At 47.7% G+C, this 25237-nt stretch overlaps 2 protein-coding genes across 2 annotated transcripts in view; one reads left to right on the top strand and one right to left on the bottom strand.

Moving 5' to 3' along the window:
* Positions 1-25237, top strand: part of LOC309332179 (stimulated by retinoic acid gene 6 protein-like) — a 198113-nt gene that overhangs the window by 111143 nt on the left and 61733 nt on the right. The window lies entirely within an intron of this gene.
* The window catches only part of SHB (SH2 domain containing adaptor protein B), a 160252-nt gene continuing 154414 nt past the window's right edge, over positions 19400-25237 (bottom strand). The window contains exon 6 of the mRNA XM_081845300.1: positions 19400-21579. Within this exon, the coding sequence (XP_081701426.1) occupies positions 21396-21579 (184 nt within the window). The 3' untranslated portion in view covers positions 19400-21395. The remainder of the gene's footprint in view (positions 21580-25237) is intronic.

Here is a 25237-nt window from a genome sequence, read left to right on the forward strand (position 1 = left end):
AGCCAAAATAAGGGATTTTCCGAGCACAGGTATGTTCAACTTCTGAGCCCCTCCGAGCCAAAGGCAGAAAGCCCAGCCATCAGCCAAACGAAGCCTCAAGCGGTGGTTCCCACAGCGCAGCAACCCAGCAAAGGGGATGCAGCAAGGGAAACCACCGTCACCTCTCCGCTGGGAAGCGGCGAGCAAAGGCGAGTCCCCAGGCAACGCGGCCGATTTGATCGGCACAAGGCATGCAAGCTCCACCCCCAGTCGTTCTTAGCTCCTTATTGGGTGAGCAACGCAGCCAAGCAACATAGTTGGAGCCTCCCTCCTCCCTGGCCGGCAGAGAGGGAGGGAGAAGAGCTGCTTCCTTTGAAATTTAAGGGACATAATTTAAGGGACATCATCAATAAGGGACAGCAGCGGGACACGGAGCTGGGATAAGGGACTTTCCCGCCAAATAAGGGACGGTTGACAGCTATGTGCTCATGTTGCAGGCAGAGGTGAGGGTGAAAGATCTGTCATGTTCCTGACCTTAACTATTTTTTTAAAAGAATTATAGTAAGAGGATCACCTTCCAGACAGTTGACTAGGAAGGAGATTGATTTCAATGGTGCTGTTTTCAGCTTCTCCACTGGCTCTGTAATACACTACATTTGTAACTTGCATTGTAGACGATTCTTCAAGTGCGGTGCCATGTAGCAAAGAGAGCTGGGAAGCATAGGAGGCCGATGTGAGGAACCCGACGAGCTTCTGCGCAACTTCTCTAACTTCGTCTTTACAATATGATCGCGCTGCTTCTCTGCCTCGTTTCCTGCTCTTAGTGGCCCTGCTCCAGGTCCAGCTACATGTAAACAAGGTGTTAGTATGCAATTAGTTGTGCAAGACCGTAGGTGGGGAAGCACATTTTGAAAGCACATTGGAACATGCATCCCATTCAAGGACACGGGGGCGGAAGAAGGAATGTGCATTTGGATGTGTATCTGAATCCAAAGCCAATTTCTGCCTGTCGTTCCCAGTAAGTTATCCACACCTGCAAGCCTGCCTAGGCCTGTAGCTCTCCTTAGCTTGATCAGGGTATACGTATTTAAGGGCACGTTAATTTCATGGTAAAAATAAAATAAGCAAAATGCATCTCCAGCAATTTGACCTTCAGGTTCTTTCTTGGGTTGCCTTATTGTAAGCTTGCTCTCTGTATTTTATAAGTTTTGTCTAGACTTTGTATTCACTGTCTCCCAGTGGCGTAGCGTGGGTTGTCAGCACCCGGGGCAAGGCAAGTAATTTGCGCCCCCTAACTCATGGATTTGCGCCCCCTAACCCGTGGATTTGCGTCCCCAACCCTAACCCCCAGATGTTGTGCCCGGTGCGGCCAGCCCCCCTGCACCCCCACGCTACGCCACTGCTGTCTCCATCTTCCAAAAAAAGTCCTCTTGTATAGTCTCTAGATCAGACGGATACGCTCTCAGTTTTGTTGATTATTACTCAGGTTCCATGGATCTGTGACAACTCAAGAGTCTTTTAAAAACAGGCAAAACCGAACTCTTTTTTTGTCTCCCCAGCTTCAGTTCAGTTTGTGCTTCACTTCAGCTCTCTCTCAATGCTGGTGGAAACCCAGCACAATGACCTACCATTTCAAGGTGCTAAACCCAAAGCCTTACATGACTTGGGACCTAAAATCTTCAATCTGAGGGAAGATGTCCTTCTTGGGGCCCCATAGATAGGAGAAGCATGAAGAGTGTGGGTCTAAAGCAGGGCTTCCTTGGTGTTGGCACCCTGGCTCCAGATCTCCCTGGAGAGAGAAATGAGGCAGCCCCCTTCTTCACTTGCGTACATGCAACGATTTTCTTCTTCTTGTAGGCCTGTGTTTCTCAAACTTGAGTCTCCCACTGTTTTTGGACTACAACTCCCATCATTCCTAGCTAGCAGGAGCAGTGGTCAGGGATGATGGGAATTGTAGGCCAAAAATAGCGGGAGACCCAAGTTTGGGATGGATGTAGCCTTTGGGATGGTAGTTTTGTGACTCTTTTGCTGCTTTCATTGCTGTCTGCAATGTTTTATAGGGTTGTTTAGTTTCCATGTAATTGTGTTATTGCAACTTATCCTTCTCTTTGTTAGGGTGTGTGATCAATGTCTAAATAAGTAAATAATTACAGTGGTACCTCAGTTTTCAAACGTAATCTGTTCCGGAAGACTGTTCAGGTTTCGAAACATTTGAAAACCAAAGCATTGACTTACAGAAAACTCAATTCAGAAGCCGCGTAGCATGTTTGACTTCCAAAAAGCGTTCAAAAACTGAAGCATTTACTTCTGGGTTTTTGGTGTTTGAAAACTGAAACGTTCAACTTCCGAGATGTTCGAAAACCGAGGTACCACAGTAAGTATGTAAATAAATAAATATTCAGTGCCTTCTGCTAGCCTAACTAAAATCTCCTTGGGTGTTCTCCTGCTCTGTTCTTGCTTCTCTCATCTGTATACTTGAAAGATTAGCAAATAGTTGCTGCTACTCAGCCTGTCACTCTCAATCCAGGGCAATAGCGCTATAAAATACGTTGGTCCTAAATGCTGTAACAACTCCTGTAGAATGCCCTACGATCAATGCGTCCTTGCAACACAGTAGAGAATGGCTGGGAAACAACCATATTTAAGCTCTTATCCCCATTGTTCTTCCTTCTCCTGTTTCCCAAAGTGTTTCTCCAAAGGGACATGCTGTTGGAGGGATTCATCTCTGCCTCGCTCCCCTGTTCCCATAACAAAATGAAATTATAATTGGAATAGGACTAATTTCCTAGCCTCTCTCTTCCTTCAATGGCAGTGAAAACAAGTGCCAATTAAATATGAAAAATACCAACTGCCATCATGAATATTAATTCATAGCTCACGGTGATATCTGTAGCATTCCTAGTCTGGGACTCCCAGCTGTTAATTTGGGAAATCGCTCCATGCATGTCAAGAAAATCTCATAAAATGGAACAGACGATGAAGTGGGGTCCTTCTGTGGGGAAGACCTGCGGCAAAACAAATGAAGTGGGCCAAAGGATGGGCCCTTTCTAAGGAGGCTATGGGGGGGGGGGCTGGCCCAGGCCCAAATCTTTGTTGTTTAGTCGTTAGTCGTGTCCGACTCTTCGTGACCCCATGGACCAGAGCAGGCCAGGCACTCCTGTCTTCCACTGCCTCCCGCAGTTTGGTCAAACTCATCCTGGTAGCTTCGAGAACACTGTCCAACCATCTTGTCCTCTGTCGTCCCCTTCTCCTTGTGCCCTCCATCTTTCCCAACACCAGGGTCTTTTCCAGGGAGTCTTCTCTTCTCAAGAGGTGGCCAAAGAATTGGAGTCTCATCTTCAGGATCTGTCCTTCCAGTGAGCACTCAGGGCTGATTTCCTTCAGAATGGAGAGGTTGGATCTTCTTGCAGTCCATGGGACTCTCAAGAGTCTCCTCCAGCACCATAATTCAAAAGAATCCATTCTTCGGCGATCAGCCTTCTTTATGGTCCAACTCTCACTTCCATACATCACTACTGGGAAAACCATAGCTTTTACTATAGGGACCTTTGTTGGCAAGGTGATGTCTCTGCTTTTTAAGATGCTGTCTACGTTTGTCATTGCTTTTCTCCCAAGAGGCAGGCGTCTTTTAATTTCGTGGCTGCTGTCACCATCTGCAGTGATCATGGAGCCCAAGAAAGTAAAATATCTCACTGCCTCCACACCTAGAGGGGGCCAATACTGGAATTATTGCATTCTTGGGAGGAGAAGGTAACTACTGACTTGAGCTCCATAAACCTAATGGGGGAAAATGGCAAAATAAACTCTGCTATAGGGTGGTGGTGTCCTTTTGGCACAACAGCATGAGCAAGTATAAAGGCAGCCACCCCATCAGAAACAGGATTTGAGGGTAGCAGCCTTCTCCTTCTGCCATGACATCACAGCAGCTCACCCAATGGCTGGGCAGACCTCATTTATTTCAGATTTTCATTATTTTCTTTCTGAGCTTCTGTGCTATTCTTGGGCCAAGTGGCCAAGTGGTTATTTCTCCTGCAGGTTTCTAGTGTTTGCCACCTCACTGGAAGTGCAGTCGTACCTCAGGTTACAGACGCATCAGTTTACAGACGCTTCAGGTTACAGATGCCGCTAACCCAGAAATAGTACCTCGGGTTAAGAACTTTGCTTCAGGATGAGAACAGAAATTGCGCAGCAGCAGCACGGCGGCAACGGGAGGCCCCATTAGCTAAAGTGGTGCTTCAGGTTAAGAACAGATTCAGGTTAAGAACGGACCTCCGGAATGAATTACCGGTAAGTTATTAACCCGAGGTACCACTGTACAACGAAGAGCTCCGATCCTGCAAGGTATATCATTGTCCCTAAGGCGTTATTTGCGCATGCAGTCAGTGCAGCTGTTGATCGCTACCTCTGAGTGGTGATGCTCACCCAGACCCAACTGAAATGGTTGGCTTCATCTTTGGATGAAGCTGCTCAGCTCCAACTGGGTTAACCATTCTATACATGAATCATAGAATTGTAGAGTTGGATGGGACGCTGAGGGTCATCTAGTCCAGTGTTTCCCAACCTTGTGCCTCCAGCTGCTTTTGAACTACAACTCCCATCATCCCTGACTAGCAAGACCAGTGGCAAGGGATGATGGGAATTGTAGTCCAAAAACAGCTGGAGGCACAAGGTTGGGAAACACTGATCTAGTCTGACACCCCTGCAATGCAGGAATCTGAACATGTGGTCCCCCATCCAATTTGAAACCAGACCGGACCCTGCTTAGCTTTGCAATTGTGCTAGCAGTTATATTGCTATAGTTATAATGTGACTCATTTACCCAGGACTACAACTATTCCTGCCCACCTAGCAGTTCCTGCCCACCTAGCAGTTCGAAAGCACCCCTAAGTGCAAGTAAATAAATAGGTACCGCTTTATAGCGGGAAGGTAAACGGCGTTTCCGTGTGCTGCGCTGGTGCTGGCTCACCAGAGCAGCTTCGTCACGCTGGCCACGTGACCCGGAAGTGTCTTCGGACAGCACTGTCTCCCGGCCTCTTAAGTGAGATGAGCGCACAACCCTAGACTTGGACACGACTGGCCCGTACGGGCAGGGGTACCTTTACCTTTACAACTATTAGGGTTTATTGAGGTAGCAGAGTCAAGTAATGCAAAAGACCTAAAATCTTTCTACAGGGAAGCAAATTCCCTTCTTAATAATGCATAAATTTATATCCTATATTTTTAATCCCATTACATACGTCATTCCCATTCTCATTGCTGTAGCATTTCTAACACTATTTGAACGCAAAATTTTAGGCTATATACAGCTCTGAAAAGGTCCAAACACAGTAGGGCCTTTTGGCATTTTACAACCAATTGCTGATGGAGTAAAATTATTTATTAAAGAACCCATTCGCCCAACATACGTGTCAGGGTTTCTGGGAGAAGTGAGGAGATGGCAGAGGAGACGGAAAGCGAGTGGGAGGAGGGAGAGAGAGACGAGGAAGAAGATGACGGAATTCGAAGGGAATCTATGAGCCTAAGCAGTGAGTCAGAGGATTCCCAAAAGGGAGCTAGCATGATCAGGCGAAAAGCAGGAGAAGAGAGAAGCTGTGAAAAGTCAGGGAAGGAGGGGAGAAAGCCCAGTGAAGCACAGACGCTGTCAGAGGGGTCTCAGCCGGAACGGAGTAAAGGGGGTGGAGTTGTCAGCCTCTCGGAGGGAGGAGGAACAGGAGAAAACAGAGAGAGGGGGTTGGAGCAAGGTGTTCAGCCGGAAAGGGTAGAGAGTGGAACAGGGGGCAGTATAGAGGACGAAGGAAAGGTCAAAAGCAACGTACGCGCGCCAAGTTCAAACATAGAGGCGCGCGGAAGTGGGGAAAGCTCAGAGGAGGAGCCCGGCCCCAAAGCCAGAAGGAGGGGGCAGGAGGCGGCAGAGGATTCAGCCTCAGGCGAATCCCGGAAAGAGAGAACCCAGGGGGGCAGAAAGACCCTGCGGAAAAGAAAGGAGAGGAAGAGGTGGTCTAGAGCCAGGCTATTAAGTTGGTGTGGAGGAGGGGAGGAGTCAGAGGGGGACTTCGGCGGTCTAACGTGACAGACGTACAGCCACAATGCTGAACTGTGAAAGAAGCAATTATCTTCAATAAACTTTTCCTGTAAGTAAACTACAACGGAGTAAGGTCTCTCGTGAGCTGGGACCCACCTGGGTGGCTGTGACAGAAAGTCCCCCTCCCTCTGAAAGCAAAAATTTTTTTTTTTGCGAAGCTCACGAACGGGGCAGCCATGAGTGCTGAGGAACAGCTGGCTGCACTCCGGGATCAGATTACCACTCTCACAACGGCAGTCATTGCTTCGCAGAAGAAGAATGCTGACTTGGAGAAAGCCTGCCAGGATTTGCAAGCAAGGTGGGAAAATGCGGACAAGGCGGGGACCCCGGGCTCCAGAGCGGAGGGCATTGCGCTTGGAAGGAGGGGGGGTGCCCTAGTTTCGCATTTTAATGGCAACTTGCAAGACTATCCCAACTTCAGGGCAGATGTCGTGTATGCACTGCATTTACTCCGTCATGATTTTAGAGATGAGGAGGAGAGAGTGGGATTTATTGTTTCGCACCTGCATGGGGAGGCCAGGGCTTGGCTACGCAATCTGTGGCGCGAAGATGGACCAGCCCGTCGCAATGCAGATGCGTTTATCAAGGCAATGGATGCTTGTTTTCAATCCTCTGTGGATAAGGACATTGCGCGCCGGCAGATGCACGGGCTGAGGCAGGGGAGAGCCACTGTACGCCAATATCATTCTAAATTTTTTGCATTGCTCACCGCCTTAGATTGGCCGAAGGACAGTCTACCGGTCAGGGATCTTTTTTGGGAGGGATTGAGCCCCTCCGTCAAGGATGAGATCGCAAGGGGGGACAGACCCCAGACCCTGGAAGACGTGGTGCAACGGGCTTTGGCTATAGGAATTCGACATGAGGGACGTCCGTGGCACGAGGAGGGGGGGCCCCAAGCGCGCGCGCAAGCAAGAGCTCTCCCTTTTGTGCACAGGGATTTCAGCCGTGCGCACCCCTCACCAATGGGGAAGGAAGGCGAAGAGCCAATGGAGATTGGTGGTGCTAGGGCTCAAAAGCCATCCCAGAGCCCCATCCCTGCTGCAGCCAAAGCGAAGCCTCCTAGAGGGACCAGGAAGTGTTACATCTGCGACAGTGCACACCATATGGCGAAAGAGTGCCCCCAGAGGCTCCAGAAGCACACTGCAGCACTAGCAACTGTGACAGCAGAGGTGCAATCAGAGGAGCAGCTTCAGGGAAACTGCAGTGCCTGGCTGGAAGCAGAGCTACTGGGGCTCAGCCAGGCGGATCTGTAGAGAAGTCCCCAGCATCCTTGCAGCGCATGGACCCTTTACCTCCCAAACCAGCAGTTTTACTCACAGCAACACTCCAGCTGCCTGATGGGCGACTTCTCGAGGTTCCAACAACCATCGATTCGGGAAGCAACGCCGATTTCGTGGGATTACAGTTCGTCAAGCAGCATAACATAGCGCTCCTGCCTGCAACGACGCCTCTGAACGTGGTCACGGTAGACGGCAGGAAGTTGCTGGGGGGGCAAGTGGTGCAGCAAACCCCTCCCATGATGATGCAAATTGGAGACCATCGAGAGCTTATTAGTTTCAATGTCACCCACTTATCGGACACGCCCATCGTGTTGGGCATGAGTTGGCTGGACAGGCACAGTCCCGCGGTTGCTTGGTACCAGAGGCAGATCACCTTTTGTTCATCGTATTGCGCCCAGAATTGCATCCAAACCGATCAAGGAGGAGAAGCCGAACAGCAGCTGCATCTGAGTATGGTGCAAGCGGTTCCTCACAAGTACGCGGAGTTCTTGGAGGTTTTCTGCGAAAAGGAAGCTGACAAATTGCCGCCTCACAGACCTTACGACTGCGCGATTGACTTAGTGCCAGGCGCGCAGTTGCCAACTGCCAAGCTGTACTCCATGTCGGAAGACGAGCTGCAAGAGCTTCGGGAGTTCATAGAACACAACCTCAAGCGCGGATTCATCCAGGAATCTAAAGCAGCGGGAGGCAGTCCTGTTTTCTTTGTGAAAAAGAAAGACACGCCCCAGAAGAGGCTCATTGTGGACTACCGGTTCATAAACAGACTAACTAAGCCCAAGGCCTTCCCCATGCCCAAAATTGACGACCTTTTGGCTACAGTCAGGAGGGGGAAGATTTTTACCAAGCTGGATTTACGTGGAGCTTACAACCTCATCCGCATCAGGAAGGGCGACGAGTGGAAGACGGCCATGTTCACTCCTTTGGGCACGTACGAATACAGAGTTATGCCCTTCGGTCTACAAAATGGCAGCCATGTTTTCCAAGCATTCATGCATCACGTCCTGGCAGGTCTCCTCTACAAGAAGTGTGTCTGTTTTCTCGACGATATCCTGATTTTCTCGGAATCGCCAGAGGATCACGATAAGGACGTGAAGGAAGTTCTGCAGAGGCTGAAGGAACACAGGCTGTACGCCAAGTTGGAGAAGTGCCAGTTTGATGTGAGAGAGGTAGATTTCCTTGGCTACAAGCTGTCCGACGAGGGACTGGCCATGGACAAGACTAAAGTCCAAGCGCTGTTGGACTGGAAAAGCCCTCGAAATCGGAAGGAGGTCCAGAGGTTCATCGGCTTTGCCAATTTTTATCGCAAGTTTATTAAAGGTTTTGCAAACGCGACGGCGGCAATCACTGACACCCTCAGTTCCAAGAAGAAGAAGTTCGTCTGGACCGAACAAGCAGAGCGATCCTTTCGGAAGCTTAAAAGCCTTTTCGCCTCCGAGGAGCAGCTGCTGCACGTGAATCCTGGCAGGCCCATGCGGGTAGAGACAGATGCATCAGACAGAGCAGTTGGGGCCGTCCTCTTGCAAGAGGATTCGCAAGGCAACTGGAGACCGGGTGCATTCTACTCCCGGAAGCTCAGCAAGACGGAGCGCAACTACACCATATGGGACAGGGAGTTGTTGGCCGTTCATGCAGCTTTCAAAGCGTGGCGACACTTCTTGATAGGAGCCAAGCACACGGTGCAGGTCCGCACGGATCACAAGAACTTGGAGTATTGGCGGACGGCTAAATTGCAAACCCAACGACACATGCGCTGGGCGGAATTCTTTGCGGATTTCGATTTCAAAATAGAATACATCCCTGGAGACTCCAATGTTATAGCAGACGCGCTGTCCCGAAAGCCTCAATACCTGGAGGAAGTAGCTCCAATCGCAGCGAAGTACATTTTCGCACCGCAGGCGTGGACGTGCGCTACCATCGCAGTCGACCTGGACGCGGTGCGACGCGCGCTGCAAGAGGATCAGTTTGCACAATCCAAGATGGAGGAGCTCCGCAGAGGGTCGCCTGACAACAATGAGTTTCAGTTGCAGGATGGACTTTTGACTCGCAAGGGCGCCCTTTACGTGCCCACCGACGAGCTTCGCGCCACGGTTTTGCAACAATTGCACGATGCCCCGAGTGCGGGCCATTTCGGCAAAGAGAAGACGATGGAGTTGGTGGCAAGGGACTTTTGGTGGCCCCAGATGAGAGGAGAGGTGGCGGACTACGTAGCCAGGTGCGATATCTGCCAGAGGTCCAAACCAGTGCATCAGAAGCAGGCGGGATTGTTAGAACCGCTGGAGACACCGCAGCAACCGTGGGAGAGGGTAGCGTTGGACTTTGTTACAGACCTGCCCAGCTCCAGAGGTAAGACGGCGGTGTTAGTGGTTGTGGACTTGTTCACCAAGATGGCGCACTTCATTCCTTGTGCCAAGGTGGCGACGGCAGAACAGACCGCAAAGCTCTTCATCGATCACGTCTTCAGAGTGCATGGACTACCGCAGTCCGTCTTGTCCGACAGGGGGCGCCAATTTGTTTCCACTTTCTGGCGGAAGCTTCTGGGTATCTTGCACGTCAAGATCAACCTGACGTCGGCGAGGCATCCACAGACCAACGGTCAAGCGGAGAGGGTCAACGCGATCATGCAGCAGTACCTACGGTGTTACGCCAACCAGCGACCCGCGGCGTGGGTGGACTACCTGCCAATGGCTGAGTTCGCCTACAACAACACGAAGCACGCATCCACCGGGGTGACGCCTTTCTTCGCGAACTATGGACGTCATCCCAGAACCTTCCCGAGCTTTACAGCACCTGAAGGGGGGGGACCTCAAAATGCCGACCAGTTTGCAGCAGAGTTGCAAGAGGTGCACGAGGAGCTGCGGAGACATTTGGAGCTGGCAAAGCAGGCGTATAAGGTGCAAGCCGACAAACACAGAAGGGCGGGGGAAGACATTCAGGTTGGGGACTGGGTATGGTTAGCAGCCCACGCGATGCCGGCCAGGTCGTTGGCCAAAAAGAAGTTAGAACACAGGCAGCTAGGACCATATCAAGTTGAGGCTAAGATCAATCCGGTGGCTTTTCGCCTAGCCCTTCCGGAGGGCTCCAGGGTGCACCCGGTCTTTCATAGGTCGGTGCTCACTCCCTACAAAGCCCCACACAGGTTTCAAGAGTCAGGAGCACCTCCAGAGCCACGTAGAAGGGCGCCTGAGAGAGGGGAGTCGCCAAGACCAGAACCTCTTAATGAGGTCACAGAGATACTGGATTCACGATGGGGGGAGGAGGGAGTTGAATATTTTCTCGCCAGGGAAGGCACTCCAGTCTCTGCAAATAGCTGGGTGCCGGGTTACGCTTTGGACGAACCCCTGTTGAAGGAGGAGTTTCATGCAATTTTTCCGCACAAACCCATGCCCGAGGAGTATTTTGATGATTGGCTTTTCACGCCCACTTTGTCGGGCAGCACGTTCGGGGGTTTCTCCTCGCCCGAGGGCTCTACGCCCAAAACAAGCCCGACCAGGGATCCCCGCCTGGGGGGGGGAGAGACAAACCCTTATTGGTGGGTGGATCAGCCAAGGGAGGTATGGAGTCAGAGGTGGATGATAGGTCCTTGGCAGGCAGCGCCAGGAGAAGCAGTGAGGGAGGAAGAGACTGTGATGCCTTCAGGGGGGGAACCCGAGTTCGAACACACGTATACGGAGCTGCCAGAGGAGAAGATTGACGTGGACACCCGGTATCCTGAACCGACCCAGGAAGAACCACATTTCCCTCAACCTGCACCCAGCGACCGGGAGGGGGGAAGGGGGGGCTTCGAGGGGGGGATGGATGTCAGGGTTTCTGGGAGAAGTGAGGAGATGGCAGAGGAGACGGAAAGCGAGTGGGAGGAGGGAGAGAGAGACGAGGAAGAAGATGACGGAATTCGAAGGGAATCTATGAGCCTAAGCAGTGAGTCAGAGGATTCCCAAAAGGGAGCTAGCATGATCAGGCGAAAAGCAGGAGAAGAGAGAAGCTGTGAAAAGTCAGGGAAGGAGGGGAGAAAGCCCAGTGAAGCACAGACGCTGTCAGAGGGGTCTCAGCCGGAACGGAGTAAAGGGGGTGGAGTTGTCAGCCTCTCGGAGGGAGGAGGAACAGGAGAAAACAGAGAGAGGGGGTTGGAGCAAGGTGTTCAGCCGGAAAGGGTAGAGAGTGGAACAGGGGGCAGTATAGAGGACGAAGGAAAGGTCAAAAGCAACGTACGCGCGCCAAGTTCAAACATAGAGGCGCGCGGAAGTGGGGAAAGCTCAGAGGAGGAGCCCGGCCCCAAAGCCAGAAGGAGGGGGCAGGAGGCGGCAGAGGATTCAGCCTCAGGCGAATCCCGGAAAGAGAGAACCCAGGGGGGCAGAAAGACCCTGCGGAAAAGAAAGGAGAGGAAGAGGTGGTCTAGAGCCAGGCTATTAAGTTGGTGTGGAGGAGGGGAGGAGTCAGAGGGGGACTTCGGCGGTCTAACGTGACAGACGTACAGCCACAATGCTGAACTGTGAAAGAAGCAATTATCTTCAATAAACTTTTCCTGTAAGTAAACTACAACGGAGTAAGGTCTCTCGTGAGCTGGGACCCACCTGGGTGGCTGTGACAATACGCATCCCTTATATTATTTATCCTGGCACCAACTTTAGCCCTTTTACTAGCCCTCATAATATGAACTCCAAGACACTATCCTAACAGCTCACCTACATGGCAGATTGTGCTCTACTTTTACAAAAACCGATGGCCTATTTTCATGCACTATGATGTTTTGAAAAGGGTACAAAGCAAACTAATCTGTGTTCTGCAATGCCTAAAGGTAGGGGCATTTCTACAATGTGTCGGGCTTTGGGGAATTGGCTCCCCCCCCCCCCATGGCTGGAGATAAGAAGATCAAAGAAAGGAACGGCTTGCCAGTTAGAAACTTTAATAATAACAGCGAGAGAACAAAGAACCCATCTCCTAGAAATGGCGGTGCTCCCAGTTAAGGATTTCACCCCACTCCGTCCCTATTAAACTACATCACTCCTATGTCTTGCAATCTGAGCTTGTCCCCTCTGTGCTTTCTGTTCTGCCACTTTCTCAGCTCTTCTTGACCTTGGGGAGAATGTAGGAATGCTGTCCACAGACTGCGAGTCTGTTAACCCTCTCTCTTCCAGTGTTTCTTCTCCTGGCTGTTCCCATCCAATATTACCCAGCTTCTGCCTTCTGAACTATGCCCCTCTGCAAACCACTGTTCTAAATCTATGCTGTCCCACTGCTCCTGGGAAGATTCAGAGCAGGGGGAAGGGGGAGGCTCCCACCATTCCTCCTCAATGCAGCCCTCCTCAGCACGGTCCGTGACACTATGTGCTTAAAAAATAAAATAAAATAAACAGTAGCAAACCTTCTTCTAAAAAATGTGACAAAACAGAATTATGCAGCCCATATAAACAACACAAATTTGCATGATATCTTCATTTGTATTATTGATTTGGATTCAATTAGTTGTGGGAACAGGCAAAGATCTATACGGTGCAATGAAGCCAGCCTCTAACGATTGGAAATTTGCTTTAACAACTTCACCGGCCTCTGATGTTTCTCCAGCCGTTGCCCACACAGTTTTAAGAATATTTTAAAGGACTAGAAACTTGCTTTTCTGCAATCCATGGAACACTTAGTAACTTCTGTGCCCCCCCCCCCCGTAGTGTGGCAAGCATAAACACAGCCTTGCCTAAGGATACAGTCTCATCAAGTAGGTTTGTCTTGCATCAGAACAGGTGGTATATTCTGGAGGAAGGCTGAGTGCTTTGAGTGGAAGGACAGCCATCCTGGGCAGTGAGAACACGGTGTCCTATCAGAGGTCAGGGTGATTCAGCAGGCAAGAAATACAGCCTGCAATTACCCTACCCATCTGGATTTTCCACCTTGCTTGGAAAGAGAGAGCCAGTGTCGTGTAGTGGTTAAGAGTGCTAGACTCGTAATCTGGGGAACCGGGTTTGCGTCTCCGCTCCTCCACATGCAGCTGCTGGGTGACCTTGGGCCAGTCACACTTCTCTGAAGTCTCTCAGCCCCACTCACCTCACAGAGTGTTTGTTGTGGGGGAGGAAGGGAAAGGAGAATGTGAGCCGCTTTGAGACTCCTTCGGGTAGTGATAAAGCGGGATATCAAATCCAAACTCTTCTTCTTCTTGTGGAAATGTTAGCCTACAATGGGCTTAATAGGCTTAGTTTTCAGCTCAGTGTAGAATTCAGTTTTAGGTTATAAAGGGCAGCATATAAACGAGTGCTTGGAATGGACTACAGTGTTATATTGGTTGCTGAACTTAATCCGTTCCAGGAGTCTGTTAGACTCCCAAAACAATTTGAAAACCAAGGCACGGCTTCCAATTGGCTGCAGGAGCTTCCTGCACTCAAGCGGAAGCCGCGTCGGACGTTTGGCTTCCGAAAAATGTTCGCAAACCGGAACACTTACTTCTGAGTTTGTGGCATTCGGGAGCCAATCTGTTTGGGAGCCAGTCTGTTTGAGAACCAAGGCACCACTGTAGTTTGGTTTAACAAAATTCACTGAATTAGTTCAAAAATCTCTGAACTGCATCTGAAAGTAGTTTCCATTATTGCTGAGTTAACTGAATGTGAATTGTGTTCATTTTGGGGACCATTTCTACAGCAACTTCAAATGGATTCTCTTACTTGTCCCCCCCCCTTTTTAAACTTACAGGCCCAAAGTAATTTCACAATGGTTGGGCCAAAGAAACAAATCACATCCCACTGTGTGCGTGTTTTGATGTTGTCTTCATCTTAAGTATATTTACAGCTTTTTTCTTTATTATTCTCTGGAATTTGGTCCAACCCAGTCACTCCGTGAATTTATCCTTAAATAGAGGGCTCTGGAACTGGCACCTTTATCTGAAAATGTTCAATGTAGAACCGTCAAAGTTCCAAGACTTGTAACAAAGCCATTTCTGAGCTTGGGAGGAGAGGGTGTTGCGGACCGCCCTCTTTCTCCTTTCCAGCTGAGCGATTTTTCCCATTCCACCCACCCTTTAGGCTTAGCTAGCTATGACCTTGCTATGGACTCCGGTTGGTTGCCGCAAGGGGCCTGGTAGGAATTTTTCCAATTTGGCGCACTTCTAGCCTTTTGGTTTTTTTGCCTACCTCGTAGCAAACGTCACAACTTCCGCGGTATTGGCGGTTAGGCATTGGCAGGGGGTTAATTGTTATGCAAATGAAGGGGGGAAGGAAGCGCCATCACCTTCCCCCAATGAAAAGCGTAGTCCGGTAGAGGACTCCGGGGGGCATTGCCTTGTCCAAAACCTAGGGAGGCAAGGGCCTCCAGCACGCCCCTGAGCGGTGACACCCGTGGGATCCTAGTTGGCGTACTTCAACAGGACTCCCACGGCTTGTGGATAACCCTTCCCGGTCTCCATGCCGGGTAGTCGATAGGAGCCAATGCCTAAGGCCAATACCTTTCAATTCTGTAATCAATAAAGTTGTGGCCTTTAATGCCCCTTAACCTTAAATAACGTGTCCAGTGTCTTCATTTCACATGGGGGAGGGGACTTGCCACGCAATTGCAATATCGGGCAAATAAAGACCCAAATCTACCTATTTCATTATCTGAACCCAGTATCTTTTACTTTTCGGGTAAAACCTAGCAATTTTAGTGACTTGAAATTTGTACACTTAAGAGCAGAATCCTACACACGTTGAGGGAGTTCACTCTCTTTCTGTCCTGTTTAGTATCATTGTTTCCCTAGAAGCTACTATGTTCCTTCCTTCCCAAATTACTCGCGTTTGATACCACCCAATGAAGGTCCACCTAGTGAGCAGGATGACATCACGACGTGGCGCGACCAATCAGGTTGGGCTGTGTAACAAGGTCATTGCGTAGTTTCAGAGAGGGAAGGAAGGAGAAAGCGAGGGCAATTTCAGTGAGTAAGCAATCGTTTTCTCAGGAGCGTGCCAAAAATCGTTGAAAAGGAGGGGCAGCTTTTGGCAGTGCCAAAAATTCTTGCAAAAAAAAATAGTAAGTGGCAGTTTCGGCAGAGTCCTGGTTGCGCATAATTGTCAAGAACTGAATGTATCCCTTCATCCCCAAGGCAGAATGGGAGAAATGACCTGCATGTTTAGGAATTTCAACCACAGCCTAAGTTTCTTCAACCCAAACAACGCAGTGTTGCAGGAGATGGTCTTCTGGGCTTTTCTGTCTGATATATTATCCCCAGCTTTTAATACTGGGAACTTTCCTAGCTTAATGCCATCCCATTTTCTCCCCAGAAGGTGCTAATTGACTTGCCAAGCATTTGGATATAATTAGTCGATGCAGTTTGCTTGTCGAAAGCTATTGTATTGGGATGAGCGGCAGAGAGAAAACAAGCAACTCTCTCTCCGGCAAGCTATTGAATAGGGCTGAGCTGCCTGGCAGAGATTCCATTAAACAAAACCCACAGCCTAATTCTCATTTCCACTGCCATTGGCTGGCACACCAGCCTTACAAAAGCCAGGGCACCTCGCAATGGATTGTTCTGTGGCGGAATAATAGTCTCAATTGTTCGCTGCTCCAGAAAATATGAATACACTCTGACAGGGAGGAAACTGCTACAATGAGAGGAAGAAAAGGGAGAGGTTTATAATTTTTATTTAAAATAAACTTTTTAATGGACTACACAGGCACGGTTGCTGCTCAATCTCTCGACCAGAAGCAATGGCGCAAATAACTGTGACATTGTTTTGTGTGGGTTTCTTTTTTTCTAAAGAGGAAAACTTTGAAAACCAGAGGAGAGGGGAATAAGCATCACACAATCACTTAAATAAAACAAGAGACAATATTACAGTGCAAAAGAACAGACAGGCTCTGTTTATGCTGCAGCCATGCTGCACCTCTGAGAAATCCTGTTAAAAAATAAATTAAAAACACTTTCTAAAGCCCATTGCATTCCCTTTAATTGGGATTTATACAGCTGTGCACACTCACAAACACACAATCACACACCTTAGTTTATACGCATGCGTGTGCCATTAATTTGGAAAAGGCTGACACATGCTAAAGTCCATGGGAAGACTCTTGCAAGGCCCTCGGACAGGGGGCTGCAAGTTAACACTTAACACTTTTCATCTGTGCGAAACACATTGAGAGACTGCAGGAGGGGCAGGCATAAGCCACACAATATTAAGGATAGTCTCCCGGTTAATACCCTGTGAAGTTTCACTGCAATAGATGGAAAGGAGAAATCAGATCTAAAATAGCCCCACATTCAAAGCCAGCATGGGGTGGGGTGAGGGGGGATGCAGAGTAAACCAGCTGACAGCTCATGAGTCCTAAAACGATTGTCTGCCAGGATGACAGCAAAGGCATAGCTGTCAACTTTTCCCTTTTCTTGCGAGGAATCCTATCCAGAATAAGGGAATTTCCCTTTAAAAAAAGGAAAAGGTTGACAGCTATGAGCAAAGGACATGATGGCGAATTTTGGCAACTGTGCGAAAGTGGAACTGCTTAAGGGAAAATGGCAGGAAGCACTGATCCATACATCCCTTGACCAAATCAACAGGCTCCCATGTTGAGAAGTGTGGTTTGCTTTGGCTGACTTGGAAAGATGGCGTACTGGGACTTAGGGTCGTGTCCTGTGACAGAAGCACCACCCACATCAACCTCTTCCTACAAGAAGGTGGAAGTTGCTCAAATTTCCACATGCAGAGTTCTTCCCGATTCCTCCACAGCAAATGTAAAAAAAGAGTGATATTCTGTGCAGCTTGCAACAAGCACTAAATACTCTGGACTAGCAGAATGGTTGTGGCACCTAGGGAAGTTTGAGGACTTTGATCTTTTGTGAATTCTGATCTGAAGGGACCCGATTCTGACCTCCCAGACTTGAATTATACTTCCAAATCAGAGCATTGTTCCTTGCTTTGCACTTCCCTAGATTTTCCAGCGCTGTTCTTGACTCCAAATGATAAAAATAAAATCCAGCTTTAGAACGAGTATTTTTACACGAACTGTATGCAGTTGAGGAGGGCTAAGCAACATACACCAGCATGTAATCCAGTCACGGTTGTGGAAACCACCACTTTGGATCGAGTGTCTGTCTCATGGAGTCTATTCTCCTTGGGTCAGTTTAAACATTAAGTCATTTGAGGTGGTACAGTCCTTCCAGATTTGAAACATGAGGAATCTGGAAGCACCTGGTATTAAAATAAAATAGCCATCTTAGAAAAACAACTAGGTCAGAACTCTTCTCAGAGAGATGGTAAGCTTTGATGTGTGACGTAATTTTCATACCAATGTATGAGGTGGCATAATTACATCCATCTCAAGGGTCCCTGAGGCAGCTGTGGGAAGCTCTTTTGCTGATGGTGCAGAGAGCTTAGCTGGTTTGTTCTGGTTTCTGCACATGGGTTCAAACTCGCTCTTCTTTGCAAGAAAAAATGATAGCATATTTGAGTAGCAGCTGAAACCTCTTGAGGGACTCACTGATGATGAGCTGGTTGAGAGCTTACCTGAAGCTGCTTCTGGGATAGATGGCATGAAGGGCATCAAATCAAGGCTGCGGAAAAATACATCTACTTGGTTTCAACCAGAAAGTAATGTTCTAAAAGATTAGTCCAACATCTTGTTCTCAGAATGGCCATCCAGAGGCCTATGGGATGCTCACAAACAGGACTTAAGAATCTCTCATATCGTACGACTGAAAGCATATTATTGCTGTGAAGAGATGCTCAACTGCTAGTGGTTGGTGCTCGGGAATAACTCTTCTTGAGATCAGAAAAGGTGTGGAAGGAGCAGATTATGAACCATCAAGAAACAAGAACCGTGTGACAGAGCTCTGAAGATGGGACCCTAAGTTCTGTTCTGCAATGGAAACATCTCCATGTGAATTGCTACTCCAAAGTATTAAGAGATGCACATACATCACTCATGAAAAGCCACAGGATATTTCCACTCAATGCCATCCGTGGCCAAGTGACCCCCAAGTGAGTTCTCCTTTTGTTGCTTGGGTAAATTCTGTTGTTTTCTGCTGAGGCTTTGAAGGTCCAAGAGCTATAGTTGCAATGACGTTCTCCTGACTATCAGAGGCACACAAGTGGTAATTGTTCTGCTGTACCCAGTGGCTGTACCCAGCAATTGTCACTGTGAAAATGCTCCACAACCAATCTTCACAGCTAAAGAACTGAGCTGGGGCTTGGCTGTGTAAATAATCCTGTTGGGAGTTGAATACAATCACTGGCGAATCAACAGGCGCTACACCGGTCAAAAATGTCAACAGAGGACTATGGAGCAAGTATTTCTAAGCTCAGTGGTGGGCACCCTTGTAGCTCAGTGGTAGGGCATTTTCTTTGGGGTTCGGACCCTAGAATCTTCAAGCAGGGTTGGGAGAGACCAGTTTCTGAAATCATGGGCCACTGCTGCAAGTTAGCATAGACCAGTGTTCTTCAGTCTTGGATCCTGAGATGCTAGATTATAACTCCCATCATCCTCAGCCTGCTTAGCTAATGGTCATGGATGATGTGAGATTTGGGGACACAAGGGTTGCAGAACACTGGTGCACACTGAGCTAGATGGATGAACTGATTGGACTCGGTATAAGGCAACTTCCTGATTTTCTCAGATAGCGGTAGTCTAGCAATGTACCACAGAACATAGCCCACCTCTGAAGTCTTGGTGGTGCCTTCTGGCCAATTGGGCTGGGGAACATGCAGCAGGGGCAACGCTAGAGGCACAGAGAGGAATATAGGCTGGACTCTATGCCATAGCCAGGCCCACCGGCACTTTTGCTCCTGGCAAGATATACTGCAACATCCTTGTCTAGCACCCGGGTCACAAGTTGGCTACAGATGATTAATGCAGATGATTAATGATCTCTAAGTCAACTGTAAAGGACTAGGGCACATGCTATGAAGGGAGGAGGGACTGTAAAGAAGATAAAAAAAGGAAAACTGGTTGTTTTTATGCTTTTTTTTTTTTAAAAAAACAACGGATTATTTTACTCCATTTAGGGAGAAAACCCCACAATATTTGTAAAAAAACCCAAACGACAACAGACAGACACTTGGCATGCACAGTTAGTTTGAACATTTCCATTTAGATTATTGGCAGCTGATTCCACAGACAGTTTTACACAGGTTTATTTTTTTGTCCTCAAAACAGGTAAAAACAGAACCTTGGAATTAATACCAGCTTGGAAACTGGTCCATACGGGGCTCAAATGAACTAGCCAACAAGAGACACCATTTATATGACTTCTCTTTTCACATTTGTACGGTACAACGAAGCAGTATTTTACATAAGTGTAGAATTAATGAGTATTCCATTAACACTTTCAAACCAGCACAAAAATGAAGGGCAGTTGTATGCTTGAAAGACAGTCCAGTTGTGTTTTTTTTTTTAAAAAAAAAACGGGCCAATTTCGCATCCATGTTGAAAGTCTGAAAAGAGAGAAAACGGCAAGTCTGACTCTCAACTTGGATCTCCAATGGAGAAATGCACAGTGCTATGGGAAGGGTTAATGCAGTGGACCAGCCTCAATTATTGGAGCAATGTGGACACAGGGAAACATGGGGCTTGAGGCTGAAGATGGCAGCCCAGCCCAGCGTTGAGTTTCAGTTCCATTACCCCATGACCCAACCCCAATGTGTGGTGCACTTCCACCCCCTCTGATCTGCTTCATTGGCTGCTGTTGCCATGGAAACACACACAGTTGGGATCTCAGGGTAAGCAACAATGGTGTCAGAAAAGTAGAGGGAAGGATCTGACCAGGGGCTGCTGCTTTGTGCTGTGGCCCTGGCCTTTTCTTGTTAAGTTCTGCTCTTAAGTTACAGCTAACCAGTCTTCCTGTTCAACAGGCACAGAGAATATACTGGATGGGGAAGGGACCTAGGCTTTAAAGATGAGGTAGAAAGCCAACTGCACTTGCACTGTGAAGGACAAGAGCTTTTTCAATTGGTTACGAAGGCAGAAGAGGAGCAGTAGCAACAAGACACATTTTGCGCGTGTGCCTAACAGGATAGCCCCAGTTGTACGACTGCAAGTCGGAAAACAGCCCCAATTTATATTATGCTACATTATGTACTTGCACATCTCAGCTGGAGAAGCAGAGTCATGTTCTTCATGAGCTTTCTCCCACACCACCCCTGAGATGGAAGAGAATCCAGCTTGTTGGATATCTAGATGGAAGGCTATTATTGGCTTAGGTGCCATCATCAGCTCAAGGAAGCTTGCTCTGCAGAAGCCCTTTTGGGTCCGAAATCTGGTCGTGTAAACATCAACTCCCTCCGTCATGACCCCACCCTCCCCGGAAACCACTGAACCACCACAGCTCACATTGTACGTACACAACAGAAAACAGAACTCACTGCCTTTAATCTAGAAATCAGCACAGAAAACCCTTAGAGCTTTATTATTGTACCAAAAAAAAGGGGAAGGGGGATAAAAATATATATATATTAAACCACTATTTTAGTACATACCCTATTCATAAATAACTGAACTTTTTGTTTGTTTGTTTCCGTTTCACTGTCGCAAAATTACTCATCGAGATTTTCAGATCACATCATCATTGTAACAAAACAAAATGAAAGTGAGGCTCTCGCATGTTGAATTAAACTGTGCAGAAAAAACGACGACACAAATTTCGGGTTGGGTGCATAATAAACAGGTCTCAGGCCTTGAGGGTTTGAGGAAGGCCAATGGGCCGTTTCTGGCTCAGCCTTCCCGCCACAAAAGTTTGCGTCCATTTTGCAGGTTCGGTTTCGATACGTGGAATATTCTGCGCACACGGGCGAGAAGATGTCAAGCTTGCTGATCTCAGGAAAGTTTGAAGGCCATTCTTTGGATTTGGCAACTTTTCCATTGACGTGGGAGAGGGTATTCCTGCATTTCTTTCAAGCGGCTGAACGCCATTTCTTTCTCATATAAATAGAAACCAATATTTCCACACAGGACATGCAAAGTAGTGCAATGATTACTATACAACAGCCTGCTACTGGGAAGGCAGGACTGGACATCTGTCCCAAGAAGCATCGCTGTAGACGGCGTAGGAGCACTTTTGCTGCTGCACCCCTCATCTCCAATCCACAGGAAGGAGGAGAACGGGCCAGAGCGCAAAATTATAAGGTCCGGACAGCAACAGGGTAAAGGAGCGACAAATGTTCGGCTCCTTTTATTGGGAGTTTTTTTGCCGTGTAATAGTGGATCACTTCTGGAACACTGTCAAACGGGGGGCTGTTCTGGCCCAAAATGTATTTCTCTTTGGTTTTCGCCAGCTTCATGTGCATAAACCCTTGGTTGCTCCTGCGGAAAGGAAGAAAACAAGAAAACGATTCAGCATGTCAAATCTCTCTCTCTCTGAGCCAGTTTTAGTGAACTCTTAACCAAATTCACGCGCCTGCTCGACTGTAACAAAACCTTTCCGTGGTTTATAAGAAACAGCAAAATTATCAATTAAATCGGTTAAGAACAAGTAAATGACAAAATTTAAAGAACAGTTAAAATGATTTGTAAACTACAAATAGATTAAAACACATCAACGTGTCTGGATAGCCTTGCCTAAACAGAAATATCTGAAGCAGCTGCTGAAAAGGGGACAGCGAAGTTTCCTGGCGGGATGTCAAATTTAAGTGCGGAAAATGCAGTTTCGCAGAAAAGTGGCTCTGACAATATGAGCCTTGCACCAGATTAATTAACCAGCCAACCAATCCGGATGCAAAGGCAAGGTGGGTGGACTGTTTGGTGGGAGCCAGTGTGGTGTAGTGGTTAAGAGTGGTAGTCTCATAATCTGGGGAACTGGGTTTGTGTCTCCGCTCCTCCACATGCAGCTGCTGGGTGACCTTGGGCCAGTCACACTTCTTTGAAGCCTCTCAGCCCCACTCACCTCACAGAGTGTTTGTTGTGGGGGAGGAAGGGAAAGGAGAATGTTAGCCGCTTTGAGACTCCTTAAAGGGAGTGAAAGGCGGGATATCAAATCCAAACTCTTCTTCTTCTTTTAAACCCCCACAGGGATCCGCAGTGAGAGTAATGGGAATGAGTTTCAGGCTGACTGAAATGAGCTGTAGCTGTTATGGAATGTTTATGGACATTCTAACTGAGAAGACGAGGACACGGGTGGCGCTGTGAGTTAAACCACAGAGCCTAGGACTTGCCGATCGGAAGGTCGGCAGTTCGATTCCCCGTGACGGGGTGAGCTCCCATTGCTTGGTCCCTGCTCCTGCCAACCTAGCACTTCAAAAGCACGTCAAAGTGCAAGTAGATAAATAGGTACCACTCCGGCGGGAAGGTAAACGGCGTTTCCGTGCGCTGCTCTGGTTCGCCAGAAGTGGCTTAGTCATGCTGGCCACATGACCCGGAAGCTGTACGCCGGCTCCCTCGGCCAGTAAAGCGAGATGAGCGCCGCAACGCCAGAGTCATCCACAACTGGACCTAATGGTCAGGGGTCCCTTTACCTTTAACTGAGAAGAAGTCTACTGTCAGCACACAAGGGCTGGAGATAACAGCAGATGAGGCTGTGTGCCATTTGTAGGCATTGATGTGAGAGAAAGAGGAGCAAGGATGGTTGCAATACTGGTCAACAGTTAGCATTGTGTGTATGTGAGTGACATATAATGGCAGTGGCATTATACCCAATCACACAAACTAATGAAGAAGCAAAGATCACCAGTGTTGAAGCAATGATTCTTCAACATCAGCTTCATTGGACTGGTCATGTTGCCCAGATGCCTGATTATCGTCTTCCAAAGCAACTACTCTATTCTGAACTTAAAAATGGTAAGCATAATGCTGGTGGTCAACAAAAGAGGTCTAAAGACTCTCTCAATGCAATTTTTTTTAAAAATGTAGTATAAACACTGACGACTGGGAAACACTGGCCTTCAAGCACTCCAGTTGGAGAGCAGCCTTTACCAAAGGTGTCATGGGCTTTGAAGACACTCGAACTCAGGATTCAAAGGAGAAATGTGCTAAGAGGAAGGCACGTTTGGCAAATCCACACCGTGATCAACTCCTACCTGGAAACGTAAGTCCCCACTGTGGAAGGATGTGTGGATCCAGAATTGGCCTCCACAGTCCCTTATGGACTCATTGTTAAAACCGTGTTTATGGAAGACAATCTTACGCGGCTACGAGGGATCGCCAAAGAAGAAGATACCTAATCACACAAACTAATGCGAGTCTACAAATGTATACACCTACAGTTAAAATGACAGTGATCCAAATCAACTAGTGACATTATAAACCAGTACTACTAGCCACTGGCCCCATGACTTCTGCATTCGGCTAGTGGCAATTGTTTGTAAGGTCTGAAAAGGCCATTGTACATCAATGCTCGGTCCCTCTGTAGGAAAACAAATCATGCTTTAAGTATAATACCTAAAGAAGGCTTTCAACAGCCCCCATCCCATTCAAAGCACAAAAATCCGAAATATAAAAAAATCTGATGAGAACCCTGGCTGTGTAATTGAAAAGGATCTTCCCATTTTGTGTCAATGGGGCAAAGATATAGCAGTGAGTCATGCGTTCCATTCTGCTCCTGAAGAGTATGCAGAGATGCAATTTTAAGTTGAGAATAGTTCCTTTATCCCCTCTGAAATTGCCAAAGAATTTTATTTTTAAAAAAGTGAATGTTTCCTGTGAAAAAGCTGAAGGAAATTTCAGGCTCACATTATTCAGATATTCAGGCAATTTTGCGATGAAATGACCCTTCTCTGTAGAGCAGAAATCACTGCAGGCATTTGTAATTATAGCTCTGGCAAGCTTAAAAAATCTTGATTTAAATTTCAATTCTTTACAAGAATGAATCTCTTTTGAAACATAATTGCTCTCTAAATGATTTCCTTTAAGCCAAGGGTGACATCTCTAAATACATTATTATGAGCGGATATATTGTTCTGCGCTTTCAGTTCATTATGTTTCCCCCCCTCTGCTAGTAAATGCTTTAAGAGTCTGCCACTAAATTAATGGGATTGCAGAAATAGGTGCATATTAATTCAAGGCTAGAGTGGAGGGCAGTCTGTTTAGATGCCTTTTCAGGCTTAATGCAAGAACGGGATTTACTGGTGGGAATTTCTTGTCAAGTCTGCAGTTTTACTGATTGCATAGGGGTCTCTAAAAAAAGATTTGTGAGTTTGGTTTGCGATTCAAGGGACTATCAAAGACATGCTGCAAATTGCTAGCCAACCAGTAAAAATGCATGAGGGTTAATAACTATAGTGGATTTATTTGCAGGACTGATTTTTGAGAGGGAACAACTGAAAATCCTCACATAAGACTCTATAAAAGCAGGTTTAATGTCTTGCAAGGGCTCAAAGCTCCACTGGGGGGAGGGGGGAGTTGTGATTTTTGTTTCTTATTGTAAGGACCTGGAGGAGGATCTGAGGAGAAAAGCTTGCTCAACATTCAATGCGCAGGATAGGATTACTAATGGCAGAACATTACAGAGACATGGGGCTGCCACAGAAAATGACACTCCCAGACCAAGCTGTCCCATACCCTTCTTCAGGTGTCTTTCATTGCCATCACAGTGTGCATCTTCTTGCCATATTATAGTGGGGGTGAAGAAATGCATGCCCTGATATCACATCACAGGAGAAGTGTGAGCTGGGCATGTTTAGCCTGGAGAAGAGGTGGTTAAGGGGATGTCACATAGAGGAGGGAGAAAGGTTGTTTTCTGCTGCTCCAGGGAAGCGGACACGGAGCAATGGATCCAAACTACAAGAAAGAAGATTCCACCTAAACATTAGGAAGAACTTCCTGACAGTAAGAGCTGTTCGACAGTGGAATTTGCTGCCAAGGAGTGTGGTGGAGTCTCCTTCTTTGGAGGTCTTTAAGCAGAGGCTTGACAACCATATGTCAGGAGTGCTCTGATGGTGTTTCCTGCTTGGCAGGGGACTCGATGGCCCTTGTGGTCTCTTCCAACTCTATGATTCTATGATTCTATGATTAGATGCTAAAGGATATT

The sequence above is a fragment of the Podarcis erhardii genome (assembly GCF_964252035.2).
Source record: "Podarcis erhardii genome assembly, chromosome: 17".
Classification (NCBI taxonomy): Eukaryota; Metazoa; Chordata; class Lepidosauria; order Squamata; family Lacertidae; genus Podarcis; species Podarcis erhardii.